Raw genomic sequence first — 16,173 nt, 5'->3', positions numbered from 1 at the left:
TTCAACAGCAGTGCCACCTCAACTGTTGTTCTTCTACGGGTTCTGAGTGTCCTTTTAAAAAACAGTGAAATCAGTTCTTTTAAGCCCATTTTCTGTATTTTCCTGGGCCTGTTCTTTAGGCTGATTTACTGTGAAGAATGGAAAAAAATTTACTTCAGTATTTTTGAAGGAAGAGTTACTTGCTGCTTGCTTTTCGTCATTCTTAGTTTGCAAAGCTCAAGTCAGTAGCTGAGGAAGTTTTAAATAACCCAGAGTTTAACTAGATACAAGACTCAGCCGCATACAGATTTCCTTCTCTAATGATCTCATGATGAGCTGATAATGGTAATTTCTTGTGGAAGGTTCTGGTCTATTTCCGTCACCTACTAAAGCGATCGTGTCTGCCCCTCTGGCAACAGATCAGAACCTCAGTTAATGTAAATCGTCATAGAAACACTGACATTGGTGGAGAATTGCTCATTTACAGCAGCTGACCATGTGTATTCTGCTGTTTCCTTGAATCCGCTGACTTTGCTCAGGTAATTTTATGGCAGGCTTCATTTGGGTAGCTCATACCTCATCAGATCAGTTGTTGACAGGACAAGGTAACAGAGATCTTTATCTTACTTCACAGATTTTGTAATAACAGCTTGAAGTAGTAAAGGTCTATTCCTGTCAAACTTTTTAGTTCTTTTATTCCTCAGAAATAGTCACAAATTCCAGTCCAGCAATTTTGATTATGAGATTTTACCCGAGGCCACTGACTTGCAAAACCTTTCATCAAACATGCAGCAGTCTTTCAGACAAAAGGAACTGCAAGATAACTTCTGCCTATGCCTTCTGCTGACCTTTTAAAAAGAAGCTAAAAAGCAAGATAGGGCAATTTAATATCCAGCTGTTGGGAAGGGTCTTGGCATCACGACTTGAAATACATCAGTCAGATGATCTCCAACTGAAATTAATGTCACAACCCTTTTTGACATTACTGAGACCAACGTTTGGTGCATGAAATGTGAAAAGCAAGCAAAACAATTTCTTTGAATGAGGCTGTGCTGATTTACATCGATTGAGGATCATGACCACTGAGTGAGTTACTAATATGAATAATAAAGTCTGACTTCCAGCAGTTATTCATTCATGAGCTGAAGAGTTGAATTTGCTGCTGGCCCATGAGGCTCTTTCTCAGTGCATGTGGCAGCAATAAGCGGACTCAAGTGAATTAAAGATGATAAAGATAGTTAAAAGCAATTTTACAAGTGAGATCTGTGAATGTTCTACCACTTGAGGTATCATTTCCCATTGTGTTTCATTTCAGGAATATTGGATTTGGGACTTACCAGTACCTACAGGAGTAAGGTATTGGCCTTCTCACATTGAGTTGGTGCAGATAAGTAAATGAATGCATGCATCATCCTGGCATTTGCAGCATTGAACATACTCCTAAGTGTTGCAGATGTTGTGTTACACCTTGCGTTTTCTACTGAAGCAAACATCCTACTGAGCTTTGCAACTAATGCAAAAGTTGATTGCATGATTGATGCTTTGATTTGCATGGGTAGAATTCATGCCTGCACAAAGGGGGAGATCACCATCTGGATGAAATGCAGACTAGATGGGAAGATTCTTCTGTCTTTCCTTAAAAAGAAACAGATGGAGGAGGGGTAGAGAAGCTAAGCTTTGAAATTTTAATAAACTCAGACATAAAAATACAAAGCTATTAAAATGGAAACGCCAACTAACTGATTACTCAGAACCTGTTCATCTGACTTAAGGATACATCAAGGCAGAAACTTTCAAATCTGCCTAAGGGCTGTTATAGTCCCCATTCCTGTTTGATGGAAAAGGAGTCAGGTTTCAGTAGTCAGATGGCTTTGGAAATATTTGCACAAAATCATGAAACAGAGATGATTACATTTCATCTAGAATCTCTCTTGAGAAAAAGTGATAAACCTGTCTAACAAACTATTATGCTACTCAGCACCGTATTACCCCAACGCAACAGTGGCAAAATTGTATTGGAATCAACAGCTCTACCCTGTGAGGACGGAAGAAATGCAGGGCTGACTGGGAGGGAATCCAGGGGAACTGCATAGCACTGTGTGTGCAAACATGTCCCGTGGCAGGGATACCAGTCATGCCAGTTGCTGCTGATAAGGGGAACTAAAGTCCTCTTGACCTCTCCAAGAAATCTGTGCCTGCCTATTATTTGAATGCAGATCTCGAAGTCATTGAAACTGGGAGATTTTGAACATTGCTGAACCCAACTGAGTAAGCCACGTGAAGACGGTATCTACGCAGCTTCTGAATTTGAGCTGATAAGCTTGCGTGGCACAGTGCTGGGGACATGCAACGTCACGTCTTTATTAACTTAGACATACACCAGCAAATCTATAGCCTGAATGGCTTTCTGAGAAACTTACCGTTCCTACATTAATTTTAACAGGAATTAGCTTTTAAGACACCTTTAAATCCCTACTAGGCACCTTTCAGCATCGTTAAGCATCTAAATACCTTTACAAATCTGTCCCCAAGACATGTATCTGTTTTGGACAGAAAATCTCCTGTCCAAATCATGTAATTGCTTTTGGTATTTTTACACAAACGCAACAACTTTTACATAGCATCGTCTCCATTACTGGTCTTCTCAGAAACATTGTCTACCCACAGTTCTGCTTGTTTGTCAGCCGAGAATACCGTGCAGGATAACGGCCTGTTATCATATGCAGTTAGCCTCCCAGGGAATTTGCTAGTCTGTTCTATTCAGAGAAATACTATATGCCCTCCTTAAGAAGGAATTTATACTGTATATAAATAAAACACGGAAACAGTGAACACCCATTCATGTTAGTCCTTGGGTTAATGAGGTGTGCGCAGAGCTGCTATATGTGAAGAAATTGTTTCCTTCCATCCCTGCAGGAAGATGGAACGTACTGAAATGTATTTGCAGAAGAGAGAGATCTTGCAATAATGCACGAGCTGGCGTTGGTTACACAGTCCTTTGCTTACTCTTTAGCTGTAAGTAGGAGAAAGTACTTCTGTACAAGTTTGTCATACCTTAGCTCCATGTGGTAATCAAAAGGTGGGTCATGGTAGCTGTAAACCTCAGTTTCGCTAGTGAATATTTGCCCTTTCTCACAGCTGTGCTAGTGCAGAATAATCCAGAAAAAAAGAGTGCCAGTGAAATTGGTGGCAGGTAAATAGAGGCTTTGCTGAAAAATTGTCTAGAAATATCCCTGTTACGTTAACAGAACAACAAAATGAACTGACAATAGGGTAATGCAAACTAAGTAACAAAACTAGCATTATCCTACAAGCATTTGCCTTATCTGGGTAACAAAATGTGCAGTGAAATATTCAGCTATAATGTATCTGGCCTGTGAGATTTTCAGATAATATGTTAAATATTGTTCCATGATAAAACATGTACAGGCAGATGGACAAAACCACTGTTTTCTCCTATTTGTGGTGTGTGTATGTATTTATTTGCATACTTAATTGCTTATCTGGCTTACTCTGCTGCTTTTTATTTGTGGTTTCTGCTGGTGATCGGAAAATAAGAGTCCAGTTCTTAACCAGACCTGATCATTCACCAGCTAGAGGGATTGACTTATTAAATTAATGAACAGATGGCTTTAGTTGTGTGGTGGGTTGACCCTGGGTGGATGCCAGGTGCCCACCAAAGCTGCTCTGTCAGATATTCTCCCTCCTCAACTGGGCAGGGGAGAGAAAATACAACGAAAGGCTCGTGGGTCCAGATAAGGACAGGGAGAGATCATTCACCAATTACTGTCATGGGCAAAACACACTCGACTTTGGGCAATTAGTTTAATTTATTACCAATCAAATCAGAGTAGGATAATGAGAAATAAAACCAAATCTTAAAAACACTTTCCTCCCACCCCTCCCTTCTTCCCAGGCTCAGCTGCACTCCCAGCTTCTCCACCTCCTCTCCCCAACTGGCGCAGGGGGACGGGGAATGGGGGTCGCGGTCAGTTCATCACACGCTGTCTCTGCCGCTCCTTCCTCCTCAGGGGAGGGCTTCTCACACTCTGCCCCTGCTCCAGCGTGGGGTCCCTCCCAGGCAGACAGTCCTCCACGAACTTCTCCAGCGTGAGTCCTTCCCGCGGGCTGCAGTCCTTCATGAACTGCTCCAGCGTGGGGCCCTTCCACGGGGTGCAGTCCTTCAGGAACAGACTGCTCCAGCCCGCGGGGTCACAAGTCCTTCTTAAATACGCTATCCCAGAGGAGCTACCACCGTCCTTGATGAGCTCAGCCTTGGCCAGCGGCAGGTCCATGTTGGAGCCGGCTGGCATTGGCTCTGTCGGACATAGGGGAGGCTTCCAGCAGCTTCTCACAGAAGCCACCGCTGTAAGCCCCCCGCTACCAAAACCTTGCCACACAAACCCGATACAAGTTGTAGTAGTAGTTTTTTAGTTGGTGTGCTAAAACCACTTAGTAATTTGCTGAACGATGGTTGTTTTATTTTACATTTTTCTCCACACTTTCCACGTCCTTTCTCTAGCTTTGAATGGAAACCGCTTGATTCAAGTGCCATCTTTTTTGTTGGTATATGCACAGAGCCTAGCTAGATAGGATCCAGGCTGGTGACTAGAAAAGTTCTTAAGTGTTATCACAGGAAACCCCTTTTTTTCTTCCCTTTTCCATTCATTGAAGGTGGGTATATTCTTTAGCTATTGTAGTTCTTCCTGGAAACGCAGGAGGGCACTAGAATTACGTTTCTTAAACTTCAGGTTTGCCTTAAAAAGATGCAGTTAGTACTTCAGAAATGTTTCTAAGACACGGGCTTCTTTCTAATGACTCTGTTAACTTCACGTTTCAAAATGCTACCTTTAGATAAAGGTTTTTACTTCAGCAGTCTGATAATTTGCAAATATGCTGTTCTTTCAACTATGAAGTAAAAGACCTGGAAGTAATATGGCTTTCTTCGTGCACTAAAGATGTGAAGGAACCTTAGTCACCCCAGTTCTCTCCAGCTCTGATCTGTAACATGACCTCACTATTGTGGTTTTGATGTGGTATTTACGTAAACCGAGTTAATCTCTGATGTAGCCTCAATTAGAATTTAACTATCTATCCTGCTCCTGTGTAGGGCAGAGAAGAACAGGGTCCAGAATGTTCACCACTAATGGCTCTGTTAAAAAACACTTGAACATTAAGAGAAAGAAAGAGAGAAGGAAAAAATATATTTGGTGATATTATAAAACTAAATAAAAGGCTTTCTGAAATCAAACCTGCTTTCAGTGATAGCTGAGATTGCTTCCTTCACATGCCCCTGCCATTCGCAAATCATTATATTTAATGAAACTTTCCCTACTTCAGTAATAAAACCAGCTACTCTAGTTACTACTTGTCTATCTTTCATGCTTTGCTCTGTTTTTCATTTGCTGCCAAGAATTTGCTTTACCTGGGTTGGAAAATACTGGCACAGCTCAGCCAGCTTAACTACAAAATCAAGAATCTTAAAGTAAAATCAAGGTTCTCGGCTGTCAGTTAGGCTCTGGATTAGAGAACCTCTAGCCAAAGGCCTTGGCAGCCAGAATACAGGTGGTCTTTCAAAAACTCATCTCAGTGTCTTCATGAATACTTTTCTTCTTTAATAATCTGGCCTCAGATCTAGGCACGTTCCACAGTCCCTCTCTTGTCATCTACAAGATGCTTCTCATCAAGCTGTTTCTCTTCTTTATTTGGGATGATGCTACATGGCTAAGCATAAGGAAAATGGAAAGAAAGAAAACCATCTTTACCAGAAAAGAAACAGATGTTTTTCTCTTTCTAAGGAGGGTCATTTTAACTAACTTGGGATGTTAACGCACACATAGCACCTCGAATTGCAGCGAGGAATGTTTAGCTGGAAGCACTGAAACTTTTACAAGACTAACGCTTCAGGCATTGCTAAAGCAGCCCTCCGGGGGCGGATGGAGCGTTCCCTGGACAGAAGGGAATGCAGGGGGATGCACAAAAAGCGGCCTCCTCTCCATCGCTTGTTCTGCCATACGCTGCAGGAGGGCCACAGAAGAGCCGTATCCCATTCGTAGCAGGGAGTATTTTGGAATCCCGGCAGTCCAAGATCAGAGCAGAGAGGCCTAGAACAACCACCACCCTGTTTAATTGTCTTGATAGCCTAGTTACATTGCTCTTTGTGTTAAGGTCTCAAAGCACTTTGCAATATTAAGCTTCCATAAAAAAAGTCTGGGTGAATCTTCCAGACTAAAAGAATTTGCAAAATATCTAAGTGTTTGCTCTTCATACAAGTTTGGATACCCGGTGAGGGGACCGGCCCTAGGCAGTGCCCTCTACTTTCTGTGAGCCCGCAGCTCTCTACAAAAACACTACAAGGACTACGCTTAGTGGCACTACTAAATCTTTAGCTAGAGGTTTTTGTGCATAAGAACAATGACTTCAGAGATGTGCCAGTGCAACATCTGATCATGGGTGGCTGGGTTGAATTAGTGTTTTATAAATAACGAATCAGTTAACCAGTTCCAGCTTGCAAGTCTTTTCTTTTTTTGTTATAACTTGTCCTACATATTGACATACTCTGTGTTGAAGCTTCAGGTGCCATTTAAGTATTGAAAACTTAAATATTTAAGTTAATATTACGTCCATATTTAATCTCTAAGCTGCAGTGTTCTCATGTTCAGTGGTTCAGATGTACACATCGGAATATAGTTGGGAGCATCTCGGTCGTGTCATGAGCAGCCCTTGGGAGAAGATCAAAACATCGTTTTAGAGAAGGGTTTGGCTGTCTAGTGGAAACTGGGTGTAACATTACTGCGCATCACAGCCAGATGAGTAACGCGCTGTGTACGTAACAAATCCATGGGCCACGCATTCTTGACAGATGACAGATCACCACCTATTGTTAAAAAACCAGTATATTGTACAATAATACTGTGGCTAATAGTGATATCAAGTGTCCTTATGTTTAAAATTCTGGCTTGCAAAGAACAAATTTATTCGTTAGAGCCAATTACCAGTAATTAATTCTTATTTATATTACTCTGCCACTTAGAGGCGCCAGTGAAGATCAAGGCAAATTAAACTTACTAGAAACACAGGTGGGAGAGTCTGTAGTATGGAAAGCTGCTCCGAACACGCGAGAGGGATGTAGGCTGGGAGTCAGATGGACTGATCTGCCCAGGCACCACGACAGCTGAGGAACAGAGCTACCCCTAGTGCTTCTCACTTCTAATGTAAAATAAGAAAAAAAGAGGCTCTCCCCACATTTTCATGCTTTAGCGCAATTAAACAGGTGGTTAGGTTTTAAAATATTCTGAACGATCGCAGTTCTTCTTGCCTTCCACGGGAGATGGGCATCCAGCAAAGACCAGGCACTAATAAAAATCAGATCTAGTTACTTACAGCCCCAGAGAGATGATGAGACCCTGGATCTCCTCAGGTTGGACCTAACACTTTGTGATTTGCAATGGTGCTGCTTAATTAAGGGTGTAAGTAGTAGGCGTTACTGAATATCCCTCTCCCAGACAGTTTGCCACACCACAGCTGACGTAACTACAGAAGCCAGCCAGTCTGGTTTGGGTCAGGACGTCAGACCTGCGCTGCAGGATCCAGGTACGGACACAGCTTACGCCTCCCTGTCACCAGTCTGAAATACTTTATCAAGCCCCGGTTCACCACACTGGAGTCAAGTGGAGGTTTACGTCATTGAGAGCCCGGTCAATCTTATAAACAAGAACATTGCGTCTTCTGCAAAGTGCAGTCCTGTGACCGTTTTTGCAGATGCCTGGAGTACTTTGAAAATAGCCCTTTTGTTTTCTTAGTTATTAAGAAACGAATTTTTTAAAATCTGAATGTATGCTAACAGTGGGGAAAAGTCTGCACGCTTATGGATCAGTGCATCAAGTCGCAATAACGGGAACCTCGAACCCTAGCTGCCCACCCTCCCCATTCGTGTTGTCTCCGGCGCTTCCCTCCCTTGCTGCCCCGTTAGCACCGTGCAGCGGCACCGTGCAGCGGCGCCGGCCGGGGGTCCGCTCCCCGGGGCGGGGCGGGCCGGGAGCAGGTGATCCCCGCCGGGGCGGGGAGAGCCGCCTCCCTCCCTCCCTCTTCCCTCTTCCCTCTTCCCTCCCTCTCCTCTCCTCAGCTCGGCGCGGCGCGGCGGGGGAGGCAGGAAAGTTGGGCGGCTGCCGGGAAGTTTCGTAGCATGGCGGAGCGGCCCGGGGCGGCCGGCCCCAGGCAGCGCGGCGGGGCGGCGGCGGGCGAGCGGCCGCGCTGAGGCGAGCCGCGCCGCGGGGGAGCCCCCGCCCGCCGGCCGGCATGGCCCGCTGGATCCCCACCAAGCGGGAGAAGTACGGGGTCGGTGAGTGCCAGCCCGGGCCGCTCGGACACCCCCGCCCCGTGCGCCCCTTCCCCGCTCGCCGGGCCTCCCCTCCCCTCCCTCCGCTCCCGCCGCCCTGCCTCCCCTCCCCGGGAGCCTCCTCTCCCTCCCCGGCTCACGGCGCTCGGCGTCCGCGCTCCGCCGCTGCCGAGCCCCCGGGTTCCCTGCACCACACGTTCATTCGCTTCCCCCGCCTAGAGTCATTCCTTTGCTTTTGCACACCCTTGGCTCGTTTCTCTTCCACACGCTGCCTTAATTCTTTTTCCAGTTTGTGCTCTCTTGCACTTTCAGGTTTCAGCCAGTGAGTGTTCACTCTTTGAACCCTTAGGGATGGAGGCAGTGGTGTGTGTCCAATTCACACCCTGGGATCTCTGGGTTTCTGGAACCCTGCAAGTTTAGGGCTGACCTTTGTAATTTTGTCTCTCCAGCATGTTTTACAGTGAAGACTGCTCTAACATAGCAGCAAAAATGGAGATGTGGATAGAAAAAGTGATGACAGGGTAAGATGGTTGTAATGGGCAAATTCAGGACTGTGGGCGACATCTTTGTGGGGGATGGAAATTTTGACATAGGGCGAGGAACGGTGAGAGCTGGACTGACACCTCGTACCTTCTGCCCTGTCCTCTCCTTTATGTTTAAAAGGAGATTGTTGAACGCTGGCACACTTTTCTCTAGGAGGAACATAGTCAACGGTGTTGCTGGTAAGCTCTCCTTTTCTTGAGAGTTTGACGACTTGAAAACCACACGATTTTGAGGTTGCCTGTGAGAATTGGGCAGAGAACAATAGGCAGGAAACCACTAATGACACAAACAACTGCTGATAGTTTATTTTAATGAAGAGTGATCTTCTGTGCCCCTTGCGTTCCACAGTGGACTTCTTGATGTGAGAAAAACTTTTAATTTCATGCTTGCAAAGCGTTAATTGCCCCGGCTCCTGTGAGATTGTTCATTCAAGTTCAGCCCACGAGTTTAAAGGTGAAGAACCTCATCCTGCACAGTTTTTCACAGAGTGGATTTGAAATAAGATACCTACTTGATTTCAAAGTGGCTTTGCAGAGAGGCAGCCCACTTCTTGCAGGACTGTGGCTTAAGCTTCACAGATATTATACGCAGCACAACCTTATCTAGTTTCTGCTCCGGTAACCGGGAGGGTGTGGAGTATTGTACGCCCTGAACTTTGCTTATTTCTGTGTAGGTAACAGCCCAGGCAATTTATATATGGGAGCCCGTATGTATGACTTGGTGAGGTTACTCTGAGCATCAGGAATTGAAAAATTTTGGTATTATAATCAAGTAAACTATATAATGCTGGTGTGATTGGCTGTGCTAGATTATGGTGGGGTTTTTTTAAGCACACTTTTGAGCAAGGCTCTCCTACCTCAAGAATGGCCTTGGGCAGTAGGATGAATCAGAGGCACTCCTCCAGCTACCTTTTTATTAGCTTCCGGGGTGAGTTTTTTGTGCTGGCTTGAGCCAACTGCCGATTATGACAGCTCCTCTGCCAGAAAAGGGCACTGGCTTGTGAGTAAGCGGGGTGGAGGGGAAAACCGCCTCTTCCCTTAGGTTACCAATCAAAAAGTGTGCTGGTGGGAAGTATCCCCTTACTGCTGTGTGTTCAGACAGCTGTGTGAAAAACATACTTACTTCCCCTGGGTGCAGACGCGTGGACCAAACTGACGTAGAGTCTGTAACGCTTCAGCTCTTGCACTTAATTTGTTATCAGAACTGATAGGGTTAATGCACGGGCAGTAAACAGAACTATTTATGTAGTGACTAGCTTTATCGGGCAGCGTTTGATACGTGGCGGTAATGGAACCGTAATTTTGTCAATTTGATGTTTGCAGAATTGTCAGTTTCCTGTCTACAATTGCATCCCGTGCCGTGTTCAAGCTTTGCGCTCAGGTACCAGTCCTCATCGGTTTTGTGCTTAATTTGAAGAAGTCGATGAGGATTGAGAGGCAAGTGTGAGCTTCTTGGGCCATTAATCTGCCTGCTGACCGAGGTGCCTGTTAGCACCAATTACGAAGGTGGTTGTAACGAGGCTAATGCCACTGATTTGTATGATACAGGCCATTAGACAACCTCAATTCACTGTTAGCATGGGTAAGTTGATAGTTGTGAAGTGTAAAGATCCAAGTTCATTCTTTTCAGAAAGAACACGCGCATTGTGGCTCTTCGTTATCTGTGCTTTGGAAACTAATATAGAACTATTTGCATTTATTTTAAACACAACCCTGTAAATCATACCAACGCAGTAAAAAATTCCAAGAAGTAAACAATGTGATTCAGTGTCACTTGTCTGATTTTTGCATTTCAGCTCAGAATGGTTTATGTCCTGGGTTATACTCTACAGATTTGTTGATTGTGGGTTCAAGCTGATTTGCTGCCTTCTGGTTTTGTCCTCAACAGGTTAAACCTGGAGGCTGCTACCTTTAGCATGGGTAATACAGATGGCATATGGGCTGAGTTTGAAATGGCAGACAGCAGAGAGTGCAAGGCTGGAAATTGTAGCATTTTTAGGGAAGCATATGTGAGAGACAAATGGGTTGCAGTTTCTCACTTGCAATGAATTTTCAACCCAGTAACAGATGGGATTGTGGAAGCTTCAGCCTTGTGAAGGGACAAAAACGCTGCTGATCATCTGATGGGCGACATCTTGCCTCTTGAAGCAACAGGATTTTCTGGGTCTCGCAAAGCTTCTTTGCAACGTGCTTCACCTCTAATGTGGGAAGGAAAGATACTATCTATCTGATGCATCTTCCTTGAAAGCTGGTCAGTTTTAGGGCCAAACTAAATGCAGTAACCTCTTCTTGGTCAAGTGCTTCTCTCAAAAAGAAGGTGTCATTTGCAGAATGCCTTTTGTGCAGACTCTCTTTAGTCGAGAGAGCAAGCTCTGAAGGAAAGAATACCTGAATGACTCCCCACGATTTTTAACTGTTATTATCTGCTTGTTTTAAAATTAATAACTTGGGGCATAAGGAATCAACAATGTAATTATTTTCTTTTTCTGCTGGCAGTAACATGGGCTTGCATTAACTTCAACTTGAATGTTACACTTCAGTTGAAAAAGCAATTCTTTCTTTAGTCGTCATCTGTTCTTAACATGTAAGTGTCCTTTGTGGACTGGAGAAGACTGTATTAATGGTTTCAGTACCAAGTATGAGAGAATCTGGAGTCTGTGGAATCATAAGCTATTCTATTCAGGTGTAAATCCAGGTTGCTACCAGAACAAGCAATCGGACCCCTTTTTCTGATTCCTTCCTGCAGGCAATAGCAGTGTGGTAAGCCGGGTCAGGGAACTGACCCAGCTCAAAACCAATTCAGAAATGAAACGGGCTGAGTTTTCAGCCAGAACGGTTTCCAGGTGACTGTAATGATGCCTCAGGTACGCGCATGCTTTATATGTCACCCTTGACTGTGAACTAACAGGATGCGAAGTGTTTGTTTATAATTAGGTAGTTTGATCTGCGTATGCACCTGTTGTTCAGCCAATCCACAAATCTGGTCTTCCAGAATAAGAAATTATTAACTGAAGTTTCATTGAAAGAGCTCTGAGACATGAGGTCCAGAACAGTTTGTGTTTTGGTGAAGATGGTGGCTTGCCCCTGGGTGCACTGGTATGACTATCTCTTGAAACGTAAATTTACCCTTATTTTTGGGGTAGTGGCTGTTTCATAGAGCTCGTGTGGTAGGACTGGGGAAGGACCAGGCAGACTGTCGTGGCCGGTCCTCTGCAGTTGGAGGCCATAATGGACCATTCACGCCACAAACCACAAAATGCTTCAACCCAACAACAAACTTGGAGCTTGCAGCAAAACGCTGAAAGCCACAAATTGTGATGTTCTTCTTAGAAGGAACAAGTGAAAGCTTCAGCGGTATTTGTTGCCTGTGATCTCTCCAAATTGTTAAATGTATAGCTTAATATTATTATGAGCCCACAAAAAGTTCACTGGTCAGCGAGGTATATCAAGGCATTGTTTGTATTTTAGTAATCTTTATAGGCTCTGAGTAAAACCGGAGTCATGTTTTGTTTAGAAAATGTCTTAACAATGTCAGGTTGAAGAGAAGCTAATTAACCAAAGCAGTTCAGTCACTCTGTGGAAGGTGTTTTGATCTGGTGCGTTTTTAAAGGCAGGAGGCTGGGAGGGAAAGGTTGAGAACCTTGTGGGCAGCTTTAATTCCCAAGCTTTCCCTGCCTCTTCACATCCCATTCCAGGGATGCCCATTTTGCCCTTCCAAGTATGCGGATACATGGGTGGCTATTTGAAAGGGAATGGCTCGATGCGATCTGGCTCCAAAAGAAGTGTGGCCCCTTGCTATGGCTAAAATACCTTAGCCATATTACCAAAAGAAACTGTTTGCTGCAGTGGCAAAAAGCAGCCTTTGAGTTTCAATCTATCATCTTTTATTTTGGTTTTTTTTTTTTTTAAATAGATTTTTTTTTTTTTTTTTTTTTTGTAAACTGACAGGTAATTACCCCTAATAGTTATTGGTGGCCTTTTAAACCCATTACGTTTTTGCCTGCTGGAGGGACCGGAGCATAGGACTGTTCTTGTTGCAAAGAAGTATTTACTTTGCCAAAGTACCGTGTGGTGGTTGAGTTACAATCAGCTGCGTCATGTCTTAGGAATGGCAGTAATTTTTCAAACGTAAACCAGTGCCTGCCAGCTACGTTTGTGATTTATGTGAGCAGAAATGCAAAGGATCAGGGAGGAAGAGAAAGTGCTGCAGAATAAGATTTTCTTACTAATGATTTGATATGTGATAACTTCTGATATGCTGGGCCATCAGGTCTTGACTTCATGTTCAAACCTCATACATCTGCAAAGTTGTCTCAAAATACGGTCTGTGATCAAAGGAGTTTCACAGTGCTGATAGGAGTACCTCATGTCAAATTAGAGCAAAATTCATATTTGTTTCAACTTGCTGCTTGCCTTATGCCTACCATTCCTGCAGAATGCTTCTAACGTGAAACTGAAGTCCGCTGTTGTGCAACAGGTTCCTGACGAGGGCTCTAGAAGGATGGAAGAGCCCATTCCTACTGCAGAAGTGACTGTCTTCTGTTGATAGAAACATTCTACAACTACTCATTTTTCCTTCCATTTGCTTTATTATGATTTGTGTCTAAAAATTGTCACGGTGATGGCAATACCAACAAAACTTTCAACAGGGAAAAGTAAAAACTTGGCATTGTTGACAGTAAAAAGTTTGGAATCTTCAGAGTAGTGTATGACACTTTATTTCTGATTTAGTTCCCCATTTTTTACTGCTGTGTCTACAGTTTATTTGCTGTGAAAGTTGGCTGTGCTACCTCTTGCTTCCACAGGCCTTTCTATTTTTTGTTAATCCATACTAGCCCGAGTCTGTCTTCTCTTACTTTTGGTGATTACTACTCTGCTTCTTGAGTAGTTCCCTGTGAAACTAATCCTGTGGACTTCAAAGGCGTTGCTGACATGAACAAGGCTTGTAACAGTTCTTATTCTTATATTGAAAAGTAATATTTCTAGAAGTGTCTTGTGACTTCTGGGTGCTTTAGCTCTTGCGTATCCACCTTGAAACATCACCAACAGTCCTGATATTTGTGAACTATCATACAGTTGATCTTACTAACAGTCAGGTCCCTTTATGGAGGCTCTGAATCCTCTCTTGAGGCATCCAGAACGGCTAGTCCCCTTCTAGAGTTTTGGCTGAGCTGTCTCCTGCTGATTAGATGGGGGCCTAATTGTTCAGAGGTGTCAAGAGGCTGTAAGTACCAGTTTCTGCTAGAACTGGGTGTGCTGACCAGTTCTGAATTTCGCACCAATCTCTTGCGTATTCTTGTGGTTCTTCTTTTGGCATAGGACTGTATTTGCTAGTACAAATGCAGATAGGACCTATGGAAATTAAAAGCAAAATAATAAAAGCTCGCAAACTGAAAAAACTTAAACCAATAGCATATTGATTAAGAAGCAGTAAATGTGTAACAATCTTTCCCCATCGTTCAAAAGTTGAAAAATGTACACCCCTTCTACATGCAACCTTGCCAAAGCTCCTTTAACTGAAAGTCATCTTTTTTTTTTTTTTTTTGCTATTTAACTTGCATATAACTTGACTTTTAGGACATTTCTTTCAATTAGTGCTTTTAGGGGAAAAAAAATAAATCCTATTTATGCTAGCATGTTAAAGAGACAACCATGGCCAAGCTGAAAACTACCTTGGTTCAAAGTCATAAACGCATTTATCCCCTTGCTACCAGAATGAGACTATGTTTTCAGGTCCAATGCATTTAACTTATGATTGAATGCCTAAAATACTGTAATGAATTTTGGTGCATTTGCCAGGAAACATGTGCTAATAAAACTGGAACATAAATATGAATTACTAAACAGCTTTCTAGGTGGCCCGTTCCTGGTTGCCTTCAAAAACTGAAGATGTTACAGAGTGCTAGTTGGACCAGTTGCTTAAATGATAAAAATGTCTTTTTGGTACAGTACAGACTGTACCTCCTAGGAAGATCTCCCAGGAATAGAGAGGGGAGCATTTTTTAAAGGATGGATTGCTCTGGCAGCCTCTTGAAGCTTTCAGATAGGTGTCTGGCACATTGTCAGAATGTGTCTAAAAAAAGTAGTAATGGTTCTGTGGAGATTATTCTTTGGCCACTTCTTATACTCGCAAATTTTTGGAGGTGTTGCTGCAATAAAAGTGGACCTCATTCTGGAAAGTGCTGAATCTGGGCAAAAAGTTCATTGCGATACCATGGAGATAATAATAGTTTTCTGCTCTTGGGAAGCTTGGTACTTTGATCCTCTGTAATAATAAAAGTTTATAACTTCAGCTCTCAAGTTCTAATGCTGTTTCACCATGTCATGGGCAAATAGTGGCCAATTAGTTCTGAAAGAGCACTTTTTTCTTTTCTTTTTCTTTTTTTTTTTAAAGGTAAGAGTAACTAGCTTAAATATTGGAGACCTGATTCTTGCAGCGCTTCCATTGTCGTTGCTCTGACGATGTAGTGGGGGCTTCAAGCTGCAGAGAGATGGAGCTTAATGTAAAGGAGTAAAGTAGCTCTAGAAAATGAAGGGAAGGCTACAGCGCATGGTAGTCGGTTCCAAATTCTTCATCTCCTTGCATCTTGTGCAGTTTAATTAAAACTGATCTGCTTACTTTAAATTTGGGAGTAGCTTGTCCTTCATTCTTCTTGACAGCAAAGGGATCAATATTCTTGTTTGGCTTTTTTTATTCCAGACTAAGACCCTTAGTTCTCAGCCAAGGTTTCCTGTTCCTCGTTTCAACACTATTCCTCTGTTTGCCATTTGCTTGTTACCTGAGATAGGTGGCAAGATAAAAATGCTTTGGAATTAAAGGTCTGTGGAAATGTGAAACTAACTGTGTACCTCGCTATGCAGTGCCAGTTCTCTGATGGGGCTTGTGTCATTTTGCAAACATGAATCAATGAAACCACAGGCATCCGTTGGGAGAGTAATCTGTTATGAAGCCTGTGTTGAATGAGAAGGACTGAAGGTACAGAGGCCAACTGAAATCCCTATGGTTATGCATCTTAGAAATTCTACTTGTGTTAGCCCTGCCAGCACGAGTTAGCTCAAGTGCTAGTTTCCATAGAGGTGCTATCCAGTGGAGATAAAGAGTTACCTGGCAGCATATCCCAAGTTTCTTAAAATGCAGTGGGTCAAGCCATGCAATGAATTCTTCTCGTGTAAATTGTGGGAGGGCTTGTCTGCCTCTTTCTGAGCACGTGGATGGAAAGGGGAAGGTGTTGGAGGCCCGAGAACACTTGCACAAAAATTTATGGCTGTAATTCTGGTGGGTTATGTTTGCAGCTGATGAAGTGGGATCCCTTA

At 43.4% G+C, this 16,173-nt stretch overlaps 1 protein-coding gene across 1 annotated transcript in view; it reads left to right on the top strand.

Moving 5' to 3' along the window:
* Positions 1-8,267: 8,267 nt before the first annotated feature.
* LOC309602160 (dedicator of cytokinesis protein 5) overlaps positions 8,268-16,173 on the top strand; it is an 84,664-nt gene continuing 76,758 nt past the window's right edge. Inside the window, exon 1 of the mRNA XM_082335528.1 lies at positions 8,268-8,320. Coding sequence (XP_082191654.1) covers positions 8,278-8,320 — 43 coding nt within the window. The 5' untranslated portion in view covers positions 8,268-8,277. The remainder of the gene's footprint in view (positions 8,321-16,173) is intronic.

Source organism: Platalea leucorodia, assembly GCF_965183815.1.
Source record: "Platalea leucorodia genome assembly, chromosome: Z".
NCBI lineage: Eukaryota > Metazoa > Chordata > Aves > Pelecaniformes > Threskiornithidae > Platalea > Platalea leucorodia.
This window is presented reverse-complemented; position numbering and strand designations above follow the sequence as displayed.